Source organism: Thalia democratica, chromosome 4 (assembly GCF_965202585.1).
Source record: "Thalia democratica chromosome 4, ktThaDemo2.hap1.1, whole genome shotgun sequence".
In the NCBI taxonomy this organism is placed as follows: domain Eukaryota; kingdom Metazoa; phylum Chordata; class Thaliacea; order Salpida; family Salpidae; genus Thalia; species Thalia democratica.
In genome coordinates this window covers 13,986,931-14,009,459 of record NC_139168.1, presented here as the reverse complement: position 1 = coordinate 14,009,459, position 22,529 = coordinate 13,986,931, and the positions used below count along the sequence as shown (strand labels likewise).

The following is a 22,529-nucleotide window of genomic DNA, read 5'->3' as shown; positions in this document are numbered from 1 at the left end:
TGTTTGATAAGGATGCTTATCGTGAAAAGAATAAATACAAGTCTTTAAAATTTAACCTTCAATAAAATGTTTATATTAAAGAAATAAAAAACTCGAAAACTAACAACAATTTGTTAATTGTATACCTTTAGTTTTTTTTAATAATACTTTAAGCAAGTTGATATAAAAAACTACTAAAAATATATTGTAAAGAGTTAATTGTTATAAGGCAAATAATAAACTAACTTATGGGTATTTAAATAAGTTTTTAACAATAAAAGCTTTACATAAAACAACTTTAACATAATAATTATAATAAAATATGCTGGAAATACTTAAACTTGATGTAATTAACAAAAAACATTGTTAATGAAGTAATTATCCACACAGTTTTTACTGAAAAAAAAAAAATTACTGCTTTCATCTTTTTTAGTTTATTGTAAACAATTTTCAACAAAAATTTTTTGTTACACAAATTTAATTTATAAAGTATACCTTGAGTCAAACTACGTTTGTAGTATTATTTTTTACATATTATTTATTAACACTTGTAATGTAACTAATAAAAAATCACAAAAATTAATGCTTTAAGTCCAAAGCTATAAAATTTACAACTTATATTTTTTTAAGTATATTGCAATAGTCACAAATTTAAATGTGTAAAGTCTGTTTTACCCGTAAATATCTATTCAAAGGGAAGTATAAACGTTTAAAAAAGTTGAACGTATATATTTAAGTTAGTAAGATTTTTTATAAAAGAATCATGAGTTGATGTGATAATAAAAATGCAAAAGATCAGATAATTTCTTTAAAAAAACCTTTGTTATAAATATTTAAAACTTTAATGTTTTGTTTTAATACTCTAGCTACTAAACTATTTATACAATAATGATTCGGTACTTTTCGAACACTAATAAATTATATTCATTTAAAAGCTTAATTAACTTATTATACAAATAAAATTTTAAATTTTCTAAACTCTCAAAACAGATTAACTTAACTGATAAAGTTTAGAATATCAAACTATACTTTTATAATAGTTTATTTTGGAGTAATTAGAAATTTTGCAATGTTGGCCTGATTTATTATCAATATCAAGTTTAAGCAAACAATTAAAAATTAAAATAACTGTTGAAGTTTGCATTAACTGTTTGCTAATGAATTTAAGCGACTTCCTATAAAATAGTTTTAAAATTAGATTATGATAAACAAATCCATTTCACAAAAACTCAATGTTTTTATTTACATCACAATTCTAAGTATTATATGAGTTGTTTATGTAAATGAAATTTATATTTATTAATAAACCAGGTTTTTTAGAAAATACCACTGAAAAATGGCTCGTATAGTTTTTTCAGTAAAAATTTTAATAATAGAAAATAAAAATAAAACTAAATAAATAAATTGATTTTTAAATTTTACATACTTATTGCAAAAAAGTTAAAGTTACTATTAGCATTTAGAATACTAAAACAAATAATCTTTTACGTTTTAACTTGTCTTTTGTTTTAAAGTTTTAACCGTTTATTTTATTTTTTAATTCTAACGGCTTAAGAAATCGTTTAGCTTAATAAATAAAGCTTTTTAAACAACTAACAAGATAGTTTTTTTATAATATACGTCATAAACTTTTGTTTATCGAACGAAATAAAAAAAACATTGCTCAAAATATTTGGTTTAAGGACCTCGTACACTAAAAAACCATTTGGTTATCAAGTCGCACACCACTTTGATACTTTTTAACGTCTTGTCCAGGACAATAAGCAATGTATAAAAATATTGATAGAAAATTAAAAATTTTTATGCAATATTTAAATTCAGAAAAGAATATTAAACATTTGTAAAACATGTTTATAAAGCAATTTTTTTAATATAGTTCTTAAGGTTACAGTTTATATTTTTTGTGTGTCTGTACTTTATTCAAAGTAATTTGAAATTTAAACTATCAAAAACTTTTTTATATCAATTGTACTTTAAGTATCAAAATATGATGATGGCATGATTTATTATCAATGCCAAATTTAAGCAAATATCAATTTTTAAAGTAATTGATGAAAGTTGGATTTCGTTGTTTGCTTTAACAATAAACTCAGCGTTTTTTCTTGGTGCTGAAAATAAACGCGGCAAGCTTATCTGGTATTACGAGAAATTATATTTGTAATATTTACTTTACCTTGAAAGTTTACTTACATTTATGAACAGGTTAGCTTAAAACTAGAACTAAGATATAAACTGTTGGTTTTGTTTTGTAATAATTGCAAGCTAGAAAATATAATTTTTCGAACTAGATCATAAACACAAAATATTGAGAAAATAGAAAAAGTTTTTTTTTAGTATAAAAACAATGAACTATTGTTCGAGTATATTTTTATGCTCACTTATAAATTTTTTAATAACCTATTTTGTAATTTTTCTTCGAGTATAACTTTAAAAAAGAAAGTTAGAGCTTTGTTTTTTTTACTAAGTTTTAGATATCACATTTCAATAAAATTAAACATACACTATACTACACGGTAAAAAATTAAAAATGTTGTTCTTTTTATATAATTTCTATGAAAATCATTAATGTGTCACTATAAAAATCAAACAAACTTTGTTCCTACCCAAAATTGTTTTTTATTTTATCTTCTAACTAAATACTATATTAAATTTTAAAAAAGCATACTTTTAAGAATTAATTTTTTGTTTTACTGCAAAAGCTTTCTTTTATTACTAATTTTATTTAATGATTTAGCAATATATAAGCAAAACTAATAAAATATTTAATACGACAACTAAGTAATTTTTGATGTTTAAGATACATTAAGTTTTTTTACTTTATTTATTAACTTTAAAAAATCAAAATAACTAAGGTCTTGAAAAGAACACTACCAGTATCTAGTTTGTGGTAAAAATTGTTGAGTTTTTAACAATAAGTAAAAGAACTACAACCTTTCTCAAAAATTAATAAAATATTTGTTTTTAAAGACAGAAAGTGAACAGTTTAATAAGGTACCACAATATTTAAAAAGTATTTAACACTTTGTAACAGAGATTTTCTAAATTAATTTAAGCAGCATAATAAAAAATAAAAAAACTTTTAAATTGATATACAGTGTGTGAAAAACTCTCTTATTTCCTTTAATTTTTTAATAAAAAAATTATATAACTTTGTGTGTCTTGAAATAAAATATAAGTTTTGAAGAACTTTTTTAGGTAAAACATTGTAAATTTAGTGACTTTATAGTTTTATAAAAATTATTCGAATTGAAAATACAGTAGAAAATACTAAGCATTAGTTTCAAATACGATTTAAATAGTCTAACGTGTTTATTTTAGATGTTGTTTTTGATTACTAATCAAAGGCTTACTTAATACATTTTAGAGATTATTTTATTAAATAGAATACTATCCTTAAACTATAAAAGCACGACAAATCTTTATAGACGTTATTTTAGTAATTTATTTTAACTTATTAAAAATGTAGACAGTTTAATTTTTAATTGTAAATTAGCTGTTTTTAAGTTATATAAACGCATAAGTTGATAAATGTTAGAAGTATTTATAACAATAAACAAGTTTTATAAAGACGTTTTGTTAATTATTTTACATTTTGACTGCATTATTTTTATTTTTATTGTTAATTTACCCTTGAACTTTTAATATAATTGTTTGTGTTACATATCTACATAGTAAACATTTTTAACAACATACTTAATGTAATTGTTTGTTTTCTATGTCAACAATATGTCATTTCTAGTAATTTTCGAGTGATATTTCAAATATAATTAATCCATGCCGGCAACTTCAAGTTCTAATAAACTGAACAAGCATGTAAATTTTTACATCACAATTTTTTAGAATTATTCTGACAATTTTTTTTTTCAGAAACTATAATCAACTTCCTAATACTATTCTTAATGCGAATCAACAGGTTTCATAAAACTTCAAAAGAAAGTTGTATTCAAATAACTATTTAACTACTTATAATAACAACTAGTCACTTGATGTGACAAGCGTTTTAAGTATACTTTCTGAACGATAGAAGTGATCAAAGTTTTGCTTGTTTTATTAAAATTATCAAACTGTTGAATCCTTGTAAAATTGCTTTATTTCGTTTTAAAGTCCTGTTATTGATATTTGTTTTACTTACCGGTTTAAAATAAGTTAAAATTGTATGTTCTAATTTCAGTTCTTAAAACTTGTCTAAAACTTTTAACTATTTGTTTAAAGTGATAAAAAAAAACTAAATGAAAACATTTATTGTGTGCTGCAAAATAAAAACAATTAAGAACAAGAGAAAATATACAAAAAAGAAGGCAAACTTAATTACACAGTACTACTTATAAATATTTTTCAAAAAAATACTCAAAAAATGTATTTCTTAAAGTTAAAATTGTTTTCAACTAAAAAATTTTTAACGCTTTTAAAGTTTAGAATAAGGTTAAACTACAGAAAAAGATGAATGTATTAAAAATCCTTTAAATAAACTCTTTGAAATGTAATACTAATGTGTAAAAATATATTGTAGTAAAACATTTTGTTTTTAAAATCCTACATTACAATATTCTATTTTTGAAATGTAAATTTTGAAAAACAAAATTCGAACTAAAAGGCAAGTAGTAAAATAAAAATATTGAAAATCTAAAGCAATATTTTACTCAAAATAAGAAAACTATTTATTTTTTATCTGTAGTAATATGACGTGTTGTCCCACAAACAACTCGTATATCCGACTGATGACGTCATAGCGGAAATGCAAACCTCACGCGTGACTCCGAGACAATGGAAGAATGTTCCGACACTGAAAATTTAAAAATTAAAAATAGATTAAATTAAAATCAGAATATAAGTTTAACAACTATTAATTAACAAACAAAGCGGTCAGACATTATTCAAGCAAACCAAACCAAAAATACTCCGAATGTATGAATTTGCATGTTCACAATAAAAATACAGTTTCAAATACAATGTATTTTATTATCAGAACTCACATGAACTCTTTCTTCTTATTCTGTGCGTCCGTTGTTTTTTCTCTCAGAACAAATTTTCTCGCGCCTCTACAGTACAAGCGCATATATTCCTCCCAAGTGAAACTGTTCGGATCGAAGTTGAACGTCTAGAAAATGGTATGTTTACCGGTTTGATAAAAGAAACAAAAAAAATTAAAAAAAGTAAAATTATAAAGTATTGTTAAAACAAGCGTATACTTACAAATTTTAATTTTTATTATCAGGTATATTTTTTAAGTGATGAAGGAAAGTCTAAGTTCAAAATAAACTACAAACTTTTTGATCTTTTATGTTTAAGGACATCAAAAGATTTTTTGATTTTTTCCACTGAAAGTCGTGGCAATACATGAAGAAAGGCTCCATAACCTCCATACCAGCTCGCAATTTTTTGTATATCATAACAGCTCTGAAAATATAAAGTTTTGGTTAAAAATCATTTAAAAAAAAAATTTTAAACTAATACTTTTTCCATCATAACAGGTCTAAAATTATGTCGTGTAATTAAATAACTTTGTAACAAAATTGGTTTTTATATAAAACAGTTTGTGCTAAACAGCTATAAAAATGTTTAAACTTTAATTTATTACCATATTGTTCAAAACAAGAGTGTTTTTTAAATTTATATCTAATGAAAGCTATACAGGATTTTTTACAAGAAGAAATAACAGTACTATTATCTCAATTCATAAACATTATTTAATTGCTATATGAAAATCAAAAAAAAATCTAAATGACATTTTGCTATAACCTTCCAAAGGTTGTTGCAGAAAATTGTATAAGTACTAGTATATTTATTACACTATGTATAACGCTATTCGACTACAAACTAGTAAAATATATTTCAAAACTGAGTTTTATGCCAACAAAAACTTTTACATCATTTACCTTGGTGTTTGTCTAACATCACTATAAGTTTGATATCAATTTAACTTTTGTATTGGTTTTAAAAGTTACAAACTTTTTATTACTTTACACTAACAAAACTTTTACACCACTTACCTCGGTGTTTGTCCACTCAAACGAGCCAAGATGTCGATTATGAAGCTGGGAATGTATTCTTTGAAGAATGACCTCACTTCGTATAATTTCTTGTTGTAAGTCACGCTCGTGTTGTGGGGTGCTATCATGTCCGCAGGCTCCTTTTTACCCCAAATTTGTAAACCATCGACTGCAATAAATAAATAAATAAATAAATAAATATATTTTTTGTTCTAAAACGTTCTTGCACAATAAACTACTTGAAATACACTTTGTGCTTATAAAAACCTCAAATTTTTAAATTGTTAAATGTAAAAATGTTTAAAGAAAAAAATTTAAAACAGCTTTTTATTTTGAATCTTTTGGACTTAGTGAATACCAAAAAAAAATTGAAATATTAAAAAACCTAAACAAAAAAAAAAAGCAAAGAGTCAAAATAATCTTTACTTCAAACCTTTCTTAAGTAAATTATAGATTAAATGCAAAGTTTTCTGATAAAGTTAAAAACTGTTTTTATACTTTTAAAGCACTAATAATTTTGTTGAACTCTTACTAAAAATTAATTCAAATATATTAAAAATTTATTTTGCAAATTTGAAATGTTTTGTTGAGCGATTTATTAATATAATAGTATGGTACCCTGTTCTCAACTTTACAAGATGACATTTCTAAAAAGTTTTAATTTGATCGTAATATTTAATCAAAACAAAATTAAATGCAACTACCTATATGCTGAATTGGAAAAGGGTTTTGTGCGCAAGTGGTAATGTGATAGCAAGGAACTTGTTTTGATTCTTTAACAAATCTTTCAACAGGTGAATCCGTATCTGTGAGAACAAAAGCAGATACATAAAACATGTTTAAAAACTTTTTACAAATTAAGATTAGTAGAAAAAATGCATGTTTTTAATTGTAGTAAAAATATGTTTTTGTTTAATTGCTTATGCTACTGTCTACAAGTTTTTTTTTTTTCAATCGAGTTAGATAAAAACAAAAATGTCTTAACATTTCATAAAAATATTTTAAAACCCGCACATTTTTGGTTTTCATAATGTTTACTTCTTATTATGCTATCTTACAAACTGCCTAAGTAAAACAGATACAAAAAAAAGTTAAGTTTTATTAAGTATTTAGAGGCGTTTTTGTGTTTATTTGAAATTTATGTATATTTTTACCTGATAAAACAGAAGAGTCAGATTCTTCTGAAAATGTTGATTCGTGAGAAGAGTATCCTTCGGAGCTGATCTCATCCATGGAAGAAGATTGCAGTCCCAATCTCAATCCGAGCTTCGACCTGTTAATGTTTTAAGGTTTAAGAGCTATATTTTGAATTTTAAAAGTTTGCAATTGTATCTGAGGACAGTAAGTTTTTTAAAACAAAAAGAATAAAATTAAACTCGCAAAACTTGATAGCTATTTAATAGAAAAACATTAAAAACGATTCCAAAAATTAATAATTTAAGCTGTCTTAATAAAGGACTCTTAAAAATCTTTTCAAAAATAAAAATTATTTTGAACACTCTTTTAGCCAAACTTTTAAGTCTATACAAAATTATCCACAAAAAAATCATCCCATAAACCTCTTTTGGTTGTTGACATCAACAGCGGTCTTCATCGCTGCAACAATGCACCCGTTCACGACGAAGTCAACCGGAACGAGATCGGCGTTTATCTGATTGTCGGCGTTGGCCAGCTTGCAAATTCCCTTCAAGTTGGCGGCGACGAAGGCGGTGGGCCCGTACACGTTGGTGATCCACCCTTGGTGGGGTTCCAGCAAGGAGGGGGTTATCATGCCGGGTCGGACGATACAGCAGGGGATTTCTCCACACTCGTTCATAATGGCCTCCTCCGCCCAAGCTTTCGTCAGTGTGTATGTGTTCGGCCTGTTTGTTTGTTTTTATACTTTATTATATATATATATTTATTTATTTATATTTATAATACAAAAAAGCAACTAATGTTCGTATTGTTTATTAAAATTTCTACGTTTTATACGTTTCATAAGATAAATATAAAGCAAACAGCAAATTTTTTTCAAAGAATCACAAAAAACACAAGTTTTTTTAATTTAGCATAAATAAGTGTCGTAAGTTAAAAAAATATATATATAAATAACACCAAAAAAAAAAAAAAACAATAATAAAACTCACAATCCGTCTAATAATTGTGGCAGCATTCCAGCGAGTTGCTCGTCGTTCAAAAACTTCAAAGACTTTTCAAAGTTCCTGTAGTCGACCTTTCTCCTGTATATGTTCTCCTCTACGACGTCACAGTGGTTGTGTGAGTTGACGAAGGCGGTGCTGACGTGAACGAACGATTCCAAATGGCGACACCTGGCGAGCAGTTTCACGATTCTCCTCGTGCACTGAACATTCATTTCGAATGCTATTCTGTTTGATGATAAGTGTTTTTATATTAAGATATTTTTTGTTATTTGATTGAGGGCTGAACAATCATCTATTTTGTATGAAATTGTCATTTATTGTGCATAATTAATAATAATTCTTTTCTAATATAGTCTATGTGTTATTGTTGTAAAAAAATAATAAAGATTATAATTAAAATTATCTCTAGGACATACTAAACTTTTAAAGTAATACTTTCTTACTGTTTTCTATCATCAATAGTAATAAATAACAACAAGAAAAAATATAAACAATACTAAGTTTTAAAAAAACTACATAAACAATTACCAAATTACTTCAATCAACTACCTGATAATTTCGTTGAACTTCAATGTGGCAGCGCAGTGAATGAAAACGTTCACTTCGTTTCTCAACAATCTCCTCGATTCTCGGCTCAACCCGAGATCTTTGGCCTCCAAGTCGCAACTGACAAATGCAAGTTTGTCCATGAAGTTCGGGTGAACTTTCTTAACTCGATCGAAGCACTGTATGAAATATTTAAAATTAAGATATTTCTGAGTAGCAAAATATAGCTGGAACAGAAAGGTACAATTTTCAAAAACAACTGTCTGTTTGCTGTATTGATTATCTTTTAAAAATACGTTAAGCAATTTATGTTTAAGCATAATAATTCTGTTTTGAAAAACAAAAATGTTTCTAAAAAAGTCCTTGTTTTTTCCTGTTGTTTATTTTATTTATCAATTTGTTTCTTTTGAAGGATTATGTTTTTATAACAACAACTTTAAAAAAAACTAACAGGTTTATCAGCGAGCGACTTGAGACGATCTTCGGGAGTCACTCCCCTCTTGTTCCTGATCAGCAAGATTATCTTCTTCACATCCGGGCAGCTGTACAGCAGCTTCTCAACAATCCCCTGACCCAGGAATCCGGTGCCACCCGTCAGCGCCACGGTTTTTCCCGCGTAAAATTCAGCGGTTGGCTGGTACTGGGGTGTCGGTTGGTTCTGTTTGAGTTTATTGTTAATAAGTAACATAATATAAATATAATAGGTTAATATAAAAAAGTTTGTTTGTCAATAAGGTATATTTTTTATTAATAAAAAACCCGTTGTAAAACTTGCAGTTATGAAAATTTCTTTCTATAATAATAACATTTAAAACAATAAAGTATTTTATTTTTTCTACAGTATACTTTAAGCATTTTAACTTTTAATAAAACTTAACTTTTGTTAGTTTAAAAATTCTTTGAAAATTAAAGGCAAAGCAACCAAGCTTAATAAAATTTTTATTTAAATTAGGAAAAGTTTATAAACAATAATTTTTTGAAACCTAGTAAATAAGTTTTTTAAGCTGTGAACAAATATTAGGTTTCAAAGACACTTGATTTTGTTAGATTGTCGTAACAAAAAACTAGCAATTTGAAAAAAGTCAAATAGCCTCACTGAAGCGTATATAAAAAATATCTGTTTAACAAGTTTTAGTTAATAAAACTAAACTCTTATTCTACATATCAACAACTATTACCTTTACAAGCATGTTTGTATGATATTTTTTTGCTTCAGTTGCAGTGTCAACTAACAAGAATATTGTTTTTGATTTTAAGCCTACTGGTCTGTTATATATATTTTTTTTGTTGAGAGAGAGAGAAAATAAAAAGAGTAAACATATTCAACCGGCGTTTTACTGAAAATTTAAAGCTAGTAAACAATTATCATCAGTTTGTAACGTTTCGTAATTTGTTTAATGTTTTGGCCGTAAAACAGCAATTATTCAAGTATAAACAAACTTTTTTGGGTAGATAAAACCACAAATAAAAAAATTATCAGAACTTTTTGCAATTATTTAGTAAAATTATTATTTTAATTTGCTTGCTACAAACTTTCTTCAAAACATGTTTACATTTATAAAACACTTGTTTTTAGAAATGAAAGGTAATATACTTGGTTGAAGCTTTAATAATTAATCAACAAACTGGAAAAGTTTAAAAACATTTACTTAAGTTTTATAATCTGTTTCATTAAACTGTTATTACAAACACCTTCAACAATACCAGTATAAATGATTTTCAAAATCAAAAATATTAAGTTCTTGTTGTATGTTAGCATATTATTTTTTTATATTAAATAGTTCATTGTTTTAAATATCAAAAAAATTTGGTCAAAAAATTTGTCTGACTAAACCTTATGTGTACGTAACTCTATTTATAAATATTACTTTTTAAAACTCTTTAAATTTTCTACATAATAAAGTTTTAGTAAGATATTTGAACATGTATATTGTTTACTTATATGATATTTTGATAAAATTTCAAAAGGGTAGTTTATCTAACAGTATATCTAGTACTTACGTTGATATTTTTTTAGTTTTTTGTATTTATGACGTCAATATTGATATTATTTAAAATAAATATGATTTTTAAGATTCTATGCTCACAAAAAGTGTAACAGTAAAATTGTTTTACCAATACCAAATTAAAACAAACAGAGAAAATTTTAAATGATTGATGTAAGTTTGCACTTAAAGTTTACTTTGACAATAAATTTAGCAAACTTTTAAAATCAATTGCTGAAAATGCATTGTGATAAGTATGCTTACGGTAAAATAGATAAATGTAAATGAATTTTCTTATTAACTAAAATGTGTTTTAAAACTTTTCAAATAAGGTTTAAAATTAAAATTACAAGATACTTTAAAATTAATAATAGAATGGTAAATGTTGTAATTTGACTTATAATTTTTTAACAATACGTTGAGTAAGTTAACATAAACAACTACTACAGACACATTGTAATAGGTTTATAGCTTATAAAACAAATATTACTCAATTCATAGTGATTGTATTTAGTTTTAACCCTAAAAAATCTAAAATATTTCAACTTCTTATAGTAATTACTGCCAAAAACTACTAATAATTATTAAAACGTGATAAAGTTAAAAAAACAATGTTACTAATGCATTACTCATATAGTATTTACTTAAAATAGATTGGTTTTTTACCTTTTTGAAATTTTTGAAAATTTTTTATTGTTTAATTTTAATCAATTTACACATAAATTTTTTTGCTTTACAAAGTTAACTGTTTGATATTTGATTTGACAATGTAAATCTTTAGTTAAATTATGTTAACTATGATTGTAAACACCCTTGTAATGTAAATAATAAATATCTATAAAAAGTTAAGGGTAAAGTCCAAAACTACAAAATTTACGACTTGAATGTTTAAGTGAAAGTAAACTGCAATGAAAAATTACAGTCACAGAGTTAAAAGTCTAAAGTCTATTTTACCCTTAATTTTTTTTTCGAGTTTAGTATGAACTTTATTAAAACTTGTACAAAGCTAAAAGTGTTATTTCAATAAGAAAAATTCGTTTAAAAGTTTTTGTGTGAAGACAAAAGCAAAACTTTAGATAAAATATATTAAATACTAGAACTTTTATTATTCAAAATTAAACGTTTTATTTTAATACTCTAACTTCTATACTATTTATACAATGATATATCGATATTACAAACAAACAATGTTTTTTTTAAAGTTATACTGTTTTAACTTTTATTCTTTACACTTACTTATTGTAAACAGTACCGTGTTGGCATTTAAAAAACACTAACAGAAGTTGTTCATTTGAAAACTTATTTTGTTTTTTTTTCAAGTAGATTTTACGTTTTTCAAGTATTTATTACAGTCAAATTTTATTGAATTTTGATAATTAAAAATATTTTTATAGGTAATTATTTTGCAGTAATTAGAAGTGTTGCAATGATTTATTATCAATAATACCAAGTTTAAGCAAATACTGAAAATTTAAAATAATTGTTGAAACTTTATTTACTTTAATTTATGCTGGTAATTATAACATCTAGTAAACTTAACAAACACGGAAATATTTAAGTATCACTTTTCCACAATTATTATAACAAAGTTTTTTGAAAAACATGTGTTATCAGTTTTTAGAACTAGTTTGTTTGATAAGCATTGCTTATGGTTAAATCAATAATTATAAGTCTTTAAAATTCATTATTTAAAAATATTGTTTAAATTAATTTTAAATTAATTTGACAAATGAAAGTAAGAAAAAACTCGAAAACTAAAAACAAATTGTTAGTTGTATACTATTTTTTTTAAACAATACGGTAAGAAGTTCATATAAACAACTGCTAAAAACATATTGTAAAGAGTTTATTGTTATAAAAACAAATAATAAACTAATTTATACGTATTTAAGTAAGTTTTTAAAAATCTTTACTTTACACAACTTCATTATAGTAGTTACAATAAATTTGTTATAAATATTTAAACTTAATGTAATTAACGAAAAACTTTTATAATGAAGTAATTACCCGCATAGTTTTTACTAAAGAACTTTATTTTATCACTTTCACCTTTTTAAATTTTTTATGCAATTTCTAACAAAAGTTATTTTATTCCTAAAAAATTGTTTATAAATTATACCTTGAGTCAAACTACGATTTTAGTATCATTTTTACATATATTTATTAGCACTTGTAATGTAACTAATAAACATTTACAAAAACCAGAGCATAAAGTCAAAAGCTATAAAATTTAGGACTTAAATTTTTAATTAAAAATAAATCGCAATAGTCACAATTTTAAGTGTGTAAAGTCTGTTTTACCCGTAAATATTATTCCAAGGGAGGTATAAACGTTAAAAAAAAGTATATGTAGTTAAATTAATAAAATTGTATGTATGAAACGATTATGAGTTGTTGTAATAATAAGAATTTAAAAGGTTAGATAATTTCGATAAAATGTTTAGTTATGAATATATAAAATTTTAGTGTTTTATTTTGTTACTCTAGCTACTACACTATTTATGCAATAATGCGTTTGCACTTTTAGAACACTAACGAATAGTATTCATTTAAAACTGTATTTAACTTTTTATAGAAACAAAGTTTAAATTTTTTAAACCCTCAAAACAGATTAATTTTACTGATAAAATTTAGATTATCAAATGTTGCAATATTGGCCTGGTTTATTATCAATACCAAGTTTAAGTAAATACTGAAAATTTAAAATAATTGTTGATGTTTACATTAAATGTTTGCTAACAGATTTAGCGATTTACTTTAACAAAGTACTAAAATCAGGTTATCATAAGCTAATCCCTTTTTTCGAAAAATCAATGTTTCTATTTGCATTAGAGTTCTAGGTATTTTATGTCTTACTTATGTAGGTAAAAAGAAAACTTATTTATAAACCAGCATTTTTAGAAACTGATCCCAAAACATGACTAATATTTTTTTATCGATTTTTTAAGAACCGAATACAAATAAATAAAATTATTCTTAAATTTTGCATATTTACGACAAAAAAGTTTAGCTACTAATTGCATTTTGAATAATAAAACAAATAATCTTTTGAGCAATTTACCTTTCTTTTGTTTTAAAACTTTGTATAATTAACTCTTTTTGACAATATTCTATGGTTGAAGAATTTTTTAACAACTAGCAACATAGTTTTTGTTTTATTTTACATGTCATAAACTTTTGTTTATCGAAGGAAATAGAAAAAAAAGTACTCAAAATGTTTGGTTTAAGTACCTTGTGCACTAAAAAACCATTTGGTTATCGAGTCACACACCACTTGAATACTTTTTAACGTCTTGTCCTAGACAACAAGCAATGTATAACAAGATTGATAGAAAATTAAAGATTTCTATGCATATATTTCAATTCAAAAAAAAATATTATACATTTGTTAAACATGTTTTTCAAACAATTTTTAAAATTATACAATTTATAGTATTGTTCTTAAAATTAGTTTTAATATGTTTTGTGTGTCTAAGCATTATTAAAAGTAATTTGCAAGTCTAAATATTTTTTTATAACAAATGTAATTTCAGTATCAAAATACGATGGTGGCATGATTTAAAGAGATTGCCAAATTTAAGCAAATAATATATTTTAAAGTAATTGATGTAATTTTGATTTTAATGTTTGCTTTAACAATAAACTCAGTGTTTTTTTTTGGTTCTGAAAATAAACGCAGCAAGCTTATCTGGTATTATGAGAAATTATATTTGTAATATTTACTTTACTTTGAAAGTTTACTTACATTTAAAAACAGGTTAGCTTACTATTATAACTAAAAGCTAAACTGTTGGTTTTGTTTTGTAATAATTGCAAGCCAGAAGTTAGAATTTTTTAAACTAGATCATCAAAACAAAATATTGAAAAAAAAGAAAAAGTTTTTTATACAAAAGAATGAATAATTGTTCAAGTATTTATTTTATACTCACTTATAAGTTTTTTAAATACCTATTTAGTAACTATTTTTGAATAAAACTTTTTAAAAGAAAGATATAGCTTTGTTCTTTACTAAAGTTTTATTTATTACATTTTGATAATAGCAAACGTACATTATACTACCGTAAAAAATTGTTTTAATTAAAGTTATTTTTGTCATAATTTGTATGAAAACCATTAGTGTGTCACTGCATAAATTAACAAACGTTGTTCCTATCTTGCATTGTTTTTAATTTTATCTCGTTATAAAAATATTATACCAAAATCTAAATAGGCTTATATCTAAGAACTAAATATTTAATATTCTACCTATAGATAAGCAAAACTAAGAAAATATTTAATACGACAACTACGTAAGTTTTGATGCTTAAGATACAGTAACTTTTTTAACTTTAGTTATTTACTTATAAAAAATAAAATAACTAAGGAATTAAAAATTACTATTAAGTTGTTGAAATTTTGACAATAAATATAAGAACTACAACCTTTGTTTCAAAACTATAAAAAGATTATTTTTTTAAGACAGAAAGTAAACAGTTTAATAAGATATCACGATATTAAAAAAGTTGTTTAACACTTTTTAAAAAAGATCTTCTAATTTACTTAAGCAGCATAACTAAAAGTTTTAAAACTTTTACAATAGTATACTGTGTTAAAGACTCTCATGTTTCCTTTACTTTATAATTTAAAAAATATAAAACTTAATGTGTCTTAAACTAAAATATAAGTTTTGAAGAAGTTTTAAATGTAAAATTGAATAAAAAATGTTCAAACTGGAAAATACATTTTACAGTAGAAAATACTAAGCATTAGTTTAAGATACGATTTAAATAGTCTAACGTGTTTATTTTAAATATTATTTTTGTTTACTAATCAAAGGCTTATTTAACACATGCTAGAGATTATTTTATTGAATCGAATACAATCTTTAAACTATTAATACACAACATATTTTTATGAACGTTATTTTAGCAATTTATTTTGAACTTCTTTTAAAAATAGACAGTAATTTTAATTGTATATTAACTACTTTCAGAGTTAAATAAACGCTTAAGTTGATAAATATTAGAAGTATTCGAAATAGTAAACAAGTTTAAATAATAAGCTTTATTAACTTTTTTATTTTTAAAAATTTCACTGGATCCTTTGAATTTTGTTGTTAATTTACTGTGGAACCTATCATTATAACTGTTTGTGTTTCATGTCTAACATATAAAAAAATTAAACATACGAGTGATGTTTTATTTATTTTTAGTCTTTTGCCAGTAATTTCAAGTTCTATCAAACTTAACACACATGAAAATATTCACATCAAAATGCCTTAGAAGTGTTGTGGCAAGGTTCTTTTTTTGGAAAACAGGTATAGTCAACTTCTTAATTTTAAAATATATTCCTAATGCCAATCAACAGGTTTCATAAAACTTCAAAAAAAACTTTATGAAAATAAACATTCAATTATACATAAAATTAGCTAATTACTTGATGCTACACACGTTTTAAGTATGCTTTCTGAATTTTATAAGTGATCAGAGCTTTATTTGTTTTATTTAAACTATCAAACTGTTGAACCCTTGTAAAATTTCTTTATTTCGTTTTACAGCCCTGTTACTGATGTTTGTGTTACTTACCGGTTTAAAATGAGGTAAAACTGAATGTTCGAATTTCAGTTTTTATAATTTGTATGGAATTTTAAGTATTTGTTTAAAGTGATAAAAAAACTAAATGATAACATTTATTGTGTGCTGCAATATAAAAACAATTAAGAACAAGAAAAATATATGAAAAAAAATGAAGGCAAACTTATTTCATTACACAGAACTACTAACAAATATATTGCAAAAAATATTTAAAAGTTGTACTTGTTAAAGTTAAAATTGTTTTCAACTAAAAATTTGTTAACGCCTTTAAAATTTAAATTGTCGTTAAACTAGTGAAAAAGATGAATGTATTAAAAATACTTCGAATAAACTATTTAAATTATAATACTAATGTGTAAAAATATATTGTAGTAAAACATTTTTCTTTCAAGTTCTTACACAACAATATAATATTTCATTCTCAGAATGTTAATTTTGCAAAAAAAAAGTTCAAACTAAAAGGCAAGTAGTAAAATAAAAAATTTGAATTTCTAAAGCAATATTTAATTGAAAAAACTAAAACTGATAAAAAAAAAGATGTATTCAAATAAACATTCAACTACTAACTATATCAACTAGTTACTTGATGCTACAAGTGTTTTAATTATGCTTTCTGAATGATATAAGTGTTCAAAGTTTTTTTTATTTTATTAAAACTATTAAACTGTGTAACCCTTGTAAAATTGCTTAATTTTTTTTACAGTCCTGTTTTACTTACCGGTTTCAAATAAGGTAAAGTTGTATGTTATAGTTTCAGTTTTTATTAATTTGTACAAATTTTAAACTTTTTGTTTAAAGTAATAAAAAACTAAATGAAAACATTTATTGTGTGCTGCAAAATAAAAACAACTAAGAACAAAAGAAAAACTAATATAAAAAAGAAGGCAAACTTGATTCACTACACAGTACTACTAATAAATATTTTTAAAGATACATTCAAAAATGTACTTCTTGAAGTTAAAACTGTTTTCAACTAAAAATTTGTTAACGCCTTTAAAGTTTAGAATGTGGTTAAACTACTGGAAAAGATGAATGTATTAAAAATACTTTGAATAAACTCTTTAAAATGTAATACTAATGTGTAAAAACATATTGTAGTAAAACATTTTGCTTTTAAATTCTTACAAAACAGTATTTCATTCTCGGAATGTAAATTTTGAAAACCAAAGTTCGAACTAAAAGGCAAGTAGTAAAATAAAAAATAAAAATATTGAAAATCTAAAGCAGTATTTTACTCAAAATAAGAAAACTATTTATTTTTTATTTGTAGTAGTATGACGTGGTGTCCCACAAACAACTCGTTTATCCGACTGATGACGTCATAGCGGAAACGCAAACCTCACGCGTGACTTCGAGACAATGGATGAACGTTCCGACACTGTAAATTAAAACAACTAAGTATTGATAAAATTATAAACAAAATAAAAGTTCAACAAGTATTTAAAAACGAATAAAACAGTCGAACATTGTTTAGGCAAACCAAACTAAAATAAAAAATCCGAACGTATGAATTTGCACGTTCACGATAAAAATATAGTTTTTTATACAATGTATTTTATTATTATAACTCACCTGAACTCTTTCTTCTTATTCTGTGCGTCCGTTGTTTTTTCTCTCAGAACAAATTTTCGCGCACCTCTGCAGTACAAGCGCATATACTCTTCCCAAGTGAAACTGTTCGGATCGAAGTTGAACATCTGAAAAATACAATACATGATGTTTATGAAGTTAATTGAAAAAGTTTTTAATTAAGATATACATTATAGGATTTTGTTTAATAAAAAGTTGTATATTTAAGAATTTGACTAAAAGAAAGTATTAAAAAAGGCTAAAAAAGGTTTACATTATGAAGTAATCCTAACAACATAAATAGAAAAAATATTAAAAATTAAAATGTTCACAAGTATATTTTCGAAATAAAAAAAAAATAAAAAAAGGTAATTCAAGACTCAAGTTAAACAACAAACTTTTTAATCTTTTTCGTTCAAGGACATCAGTAAATTTTTTGATTTTTTCCACTGAAAATCGTGGCAATACATGAAGAAAGGCTCCATAACTTCCATACCAGCCCGCAACTTTTTGTATATCATAACAGCTCTGAAATGTATATATAGTTTTGCTTACAAATTATTAAAAAAAAAACAGTTCTCATTTTCAAACAGAATTTTTTTTTATTTCATTATGTCTCTAAAAGTATAATTTTTGAAAAAAAAAAGATATATTCAACTAGATTTTTTGTAAATCATAACTCTAAAAACAGAGTTTTGGTTACAGTTATTCTACGAATAAACTTAGCTTTTATACAAAACGTTTTGCGCATCATACGAGCTCTAATAATGCTTAAATTATACAAGCTATACATGAGTTATTACAGAAAAAAATTATAGTACTGTAAGTTCAATTCCTAAGCATTATTTTATATTTATATATCCTAAGCTTTATATTTATCTTATTAAACGTATAAAACGTAGAAATTTTAGTAAACAATACGAACTTTAGCTGCTTTTTTTTATTATAAATATAAATAAATAAATATATATATTTATATTAGAATTAAAAACAAACAAACAGGCCGAACACATACACACTGATGAAAGCTTGGGCGGAGGAGGCCATTATGAACGAGTGTGGGGAAATCCCCTGCTGTATCGTGCGACCCGGCATGATAACCCCCTCCTTGCTGGAACCCCACCAAGGGTGGATCACCAACGTGTACGGGCCCACCGCCTTCGTCGCCGCCTTCGTCGCCGCCAACTTGAAGGGAATTTGCAAGCTGGCCAACGCCGACAACCAGATAAACGCCGATCTCGTTCCGGTTGACTTCGTCGTGAACGGGTGCATTGTTGCAGCGATGAAAACTGCTGTTGATGTTAAGAATATACAGAGGTTTGTTTTGATGAGATTTTTAGGGTATTTTTTGTTTCATTATATGTACTTATATAAGCTATAAGGAATATAAAAAAATACTAACTAATCGTTAATTAAGACAACACATATTTTAAATATTAGAATTTAATTTTCAACATATTTTATTAGCTTTCAAGTTTTGCAAGGTGTTTAATTTTTCAACTTTTGATTTTATTAAGCTAACTGTCCTCAGATAACAACTATAAAAATTCAGAATAAGTTTTATATAAGCAACCAATATTAAAAGGTCGAAGCTCGGATTGAGACTAAGTTTCCAATCTTCTTCCATGGATGAAATCAGCTCCGAAGGATACTCTTCTCACGAATCAACATTTTCTGAAGAGTCTGACTCTTCTGTTTCATCAGGTTAAAATACTTAATTACACGATATTAAAAAAAAAACATTTGCAGGTTTTAAAAAAACTCATAAAGAACGTTTTTGGTTTCACTTAACTAGATTGAACGATAATAAAAAATAAATTAAGCGATATGAAAAAATAGATAAAAACGTGAATTTACTACAAACAAAAATATTCAATTTTTTTACAGAATTAAAAGTTTACACATATTTTATTTATACATCTGTTTTTGTTCTCACAGATACGGATTCACCTGCTGAAAGATTTGTTAAAAAGTCAAAACAAGTTCCTTGCTATCACATTACTACCTGCGCACAAAACCCTTTTCCAATTCAGCATATAGGTAATTTGATTTTATCAAAAAAAAACACGATCAAGTTAAAAGTTGCTAAACAGAAGAACTTGTTAAATTGTGAAAAGTCTATTAAATTTTTTGCTTGAAAAACGTTTAACAAAAACGTTCAAGTTTGTTGAGTAACGCTAGTACGTAAATACTTTAAATTTTAAACATTTAATAATATTGTCCGATCTTAAACCTACAATAATTTTTTTTTTATTTATTAAGTGAAAGTTAGCACTTAAACTATATGTTACTCTAACAAGATTTAAAGCAAAGTTTTGTATCTGACTTTCCAGCTAAATTACATTTTCACTTTTATTTCATTAGATTTTTATGTACTTTTTTTTTGTTCACCTATTTCCAATTCAACACAAAAAGCTGTTATAAAATTTTATGTTAAACATGTTTACAGTCGATGGTCTGCAAATTTGGGGTAAAAAGGAGCCTGCGGACATGATAGCACCCCACAACACGAGCGTGACTTACAACAAGAAATTATACGAAGTGAGGTCATTCTTCAAAGAATACATTCCCAGCTTCATAGTCGACATCTTGGCTCGTTTGAGCGGACAAACACCGAAGTAATTGTAAATTGATTTAAAGGTTTATATTGGTGTAAAATATAGTATTGGAATAAGTTTTTTTGAACAGCGTTGTACATAGTAAAAAAAAAATATAATAGTTATTATACAGTTTTTTGCTACAATTTTAAGTTATAATACAATGTTACTTAAAATAGTATTTTGATCATTGCATAGCATGAAAATCTAGTTTTACAAATTTGCTTAAAGTTTTTATTTTTATGTATATTTATTGTTTATTTTTCTTAGCTATTTTCTTTTATAATATTATCTCCTGTTTGTATAGCCTTCGTTGGCGAATCGAAACTAAAATATTTTTTTTTTAATTGCTTGAGCACAAATTTTAATTTAAACATCTTTTGAAGCTGTTTTGATATTCAATATATTTGTTTAAAATCTAACTTTGTTTACAAAATGATCTTAATCAAAACCACATATATTTCAGAGCTGTTATGATATACAAAAAATTGCGGGCTGGTATGGAAGTTATGGAACCTTTCTTTATGTATTGCCACGATTTTCAGTGGAAAAAATCAAAAAATCTTTTGATGTCCTTGAACGAAGAAGATCAAAAAGTTTGTTGTGTATTTTGAATTTAGACTTTTCTTTCTAACTTTAAAGGAATACACCTGATAATAAAAATTAAAATTTGCAAATATACGCTTGTTGTTAAAAATAATTCATGACTTATTTTATTTTTTTTTCTATTTTTTCATCAATTTCATAAACATACTATTTTCCAGACGTTCAACTTCGATCCGAATAGTTTCACTTGGGAAGAGTATATGCGCTTGTACTGTAGAGGCGCGAGAAAATTTGTTCTGAGAGAAAAATCAACGGACGCACAAAATAAAAAGAATGAGTTCATGTGAGTTCTGATAAAAACTGTTTTTTCACTGTGAACTTGCAAGTTCGTACATTCGGAGTGTTTTTAGTTTGGTTTGCTCGAACAATGTTCGACTGCTTTATTCGTTTTTGAATAATTGTTAAACTTTTATTCTGTTTCTAATTTCAGCAATATTTAATTGTTTTAATTTACAGTGTCGGAACGTTCTTCCATTGTCTCGGAGTCACGCGTGAGGTTTGCATTTCCGCTATGACGTCATCAATAGGATATACGAGTTGCTTGTGGGACAACACGTCATACTACTACAAATAAAAAATAAATTGTTTTGTTTAGGCTTTTTCTTGAGATAAACTTTGTACTAGGTTCCTAATATTGCTTATTTTTGCTTTTAAAGTTTAGCTCCAAGTAACATGTAAAATATGTTAAGTTTTTGTGGTTTGTTACTTTAACTTCTACTTTTGTTTATTTAAAAAGAAGTTCTAAGTTTTCCAAAGTTTAGCGCTATTTTTTTGGGCATCAGTCTCTTTATTTATAAACTTTTACAACAAAAATACTGTCTGTTAAAACTAAGATAAAATTATTTGTTTTTCATTAATGTCGTTCAAATTTTTCATGATTTGACTTTTCTTAATTTTTCTATAAAGCTTCCAATATTTTTAAAAGTTTTAACTTTTTTTTATATATCTGTTTTATTATTTTATCTTAAACATTGTATTTCGTTTACTGTGCAGACTTTTGTTTTTTATTTGTTTCTTTAACTTTGTTTGTTCTTTAATTTTTATACATTTCATTTGTTTGCTGCATACAAAAAAGAATAAGTGTAAAACTTTTTGTTATCGTAACATAAGAATTATAATAAACACTTTAAAAACTTATTGACATACTTTAATTCGTCCTTTTAAAAGCCGGCGTGGTAAAGTTGAATAAACATAAACGGCGTCAGAAAATGTTTACCTAAACATTATTTTTGTTACACGTGATTAGAAAACACTATAACAAAATAAGCTAAAACAAGTTCAAAACTACAAACACCCAATCATTGTAAACGCTTTGTAGTTAAATATTAATTTTGTTAACTAAGCTGGTGAATTTAGCAAGCATGCTTTACAAATTTGTTTTTCCGTGTTAGCAGTTTTTATTGATACGTCATAAACGATTTGGGCTTGTTATTTTCGTTGAGTAATATTAACTTATGGGTAGTAATGGCAATAAACTTCGAACAAAAACATAAGCATAAACAATTTTATATTTGATTTTTTTACTAAAAACACCATTTCA

The 22,529-nt window shown here is 25.0% G+C and overlaps 2 protein-coding genes across 2 annotated transcripts; one reads left to right on the top strand and one right to left on the bottom strand.

Annotated features, from left to right (window-relative positions):
- Positions 1-4,644: 4,644 nt before the first annotated feature.
- LOC145833049 (fatty acyl-CoA reductase 1-like) lies at positions 4,645-9,849 on the bottom strand. Its single transcript, XM_082940250.1, has 11 exons — positions 9,838-9,849; positions 9,111-9,317; positions 8,663-8,838; positions 8,099-8,338; positions 7,529-7,831; positions 7,124-7,242; positions 6,674-6,775; positions 5,970-6,138; positions 5,247-5,376; positions 4,953-5,077; positions 4,645-4,762 (listed from the first exon to the last, which is right to left on the bottom strand). The coding sequence occupies exons 1-11, from the start codon at positions 9,847-9,849 to the stop codon at positions 4,645-4,647; spliced, it is 1,701 nt and encodes a 566-aa protein (XP_082796376.1).
- An 8,985-nt stretch (positions 9,850-18,834) lies between these two features.
- On the top strand, positions 18,835-21,563 carry LOC145833048 (fatty acyl-CoA reductase 1-like). The gene is made up of 7 exons (XM_082940249.1): positions 18,835-19,103; positions 19,372-19,490; positions 19,725-19,826; positions 20,236-20,404; positions 20,850-20,979; positions 21,148-21,272; positions 21,446-21,563. The coding sequence occupies exons 1-7, from the start codon at positions 18,835-18,837 to the stop codon at positions 21,561-21,563; spliced, it is 1,032 nt and encodes a 343-aa protein (XP_082796375.1).
- Positions 21,564-22,529: the final 966 nt, after the last annotated feature.

Excerpts from the sequence above, each read along its gene's own strand:
- LOC145833048 (XM_082940249.1), top strand. The coding sequence starts at position 18,835 with ATGAACGAGTGTGGGGAAATCCCCTGCTGTATCGTGCGACCCGGCATG. Across the intron at positions 19,104-19,371 it reads GATGTTAAGAATATACAGAG|GTCGAAGCTCGGATTGAGAC; the intron begins GTTTGTTTTGAT and ends CAATATTAAAAG. Across the intron at positions 19,491-19,724 it reads TGACTCTTCTGTTTCATCAG|ATACGGATTCACCTGCTGAA; the intron begins GTTAAAATACTT and ends TTGTTCTCACAG.
- LOC145833049 (XM_082940250.1), bottom strand. Across the intron at positions 6,776-7,123 it reads TGACTCTTCTGTTTTATCAG|ATACGGATTCACCTGTTGAA; the intron begins GTAAAAATATAC and ends TTGTTCTCACAG. Across the intron at positions 6,139-6,673 it reads TTTTCCAATTCAGCATATAG|TCGATGGTTTACAAATTTGG; the intron begins GTAGTTGCATTT and ends TATTTATTGCAG.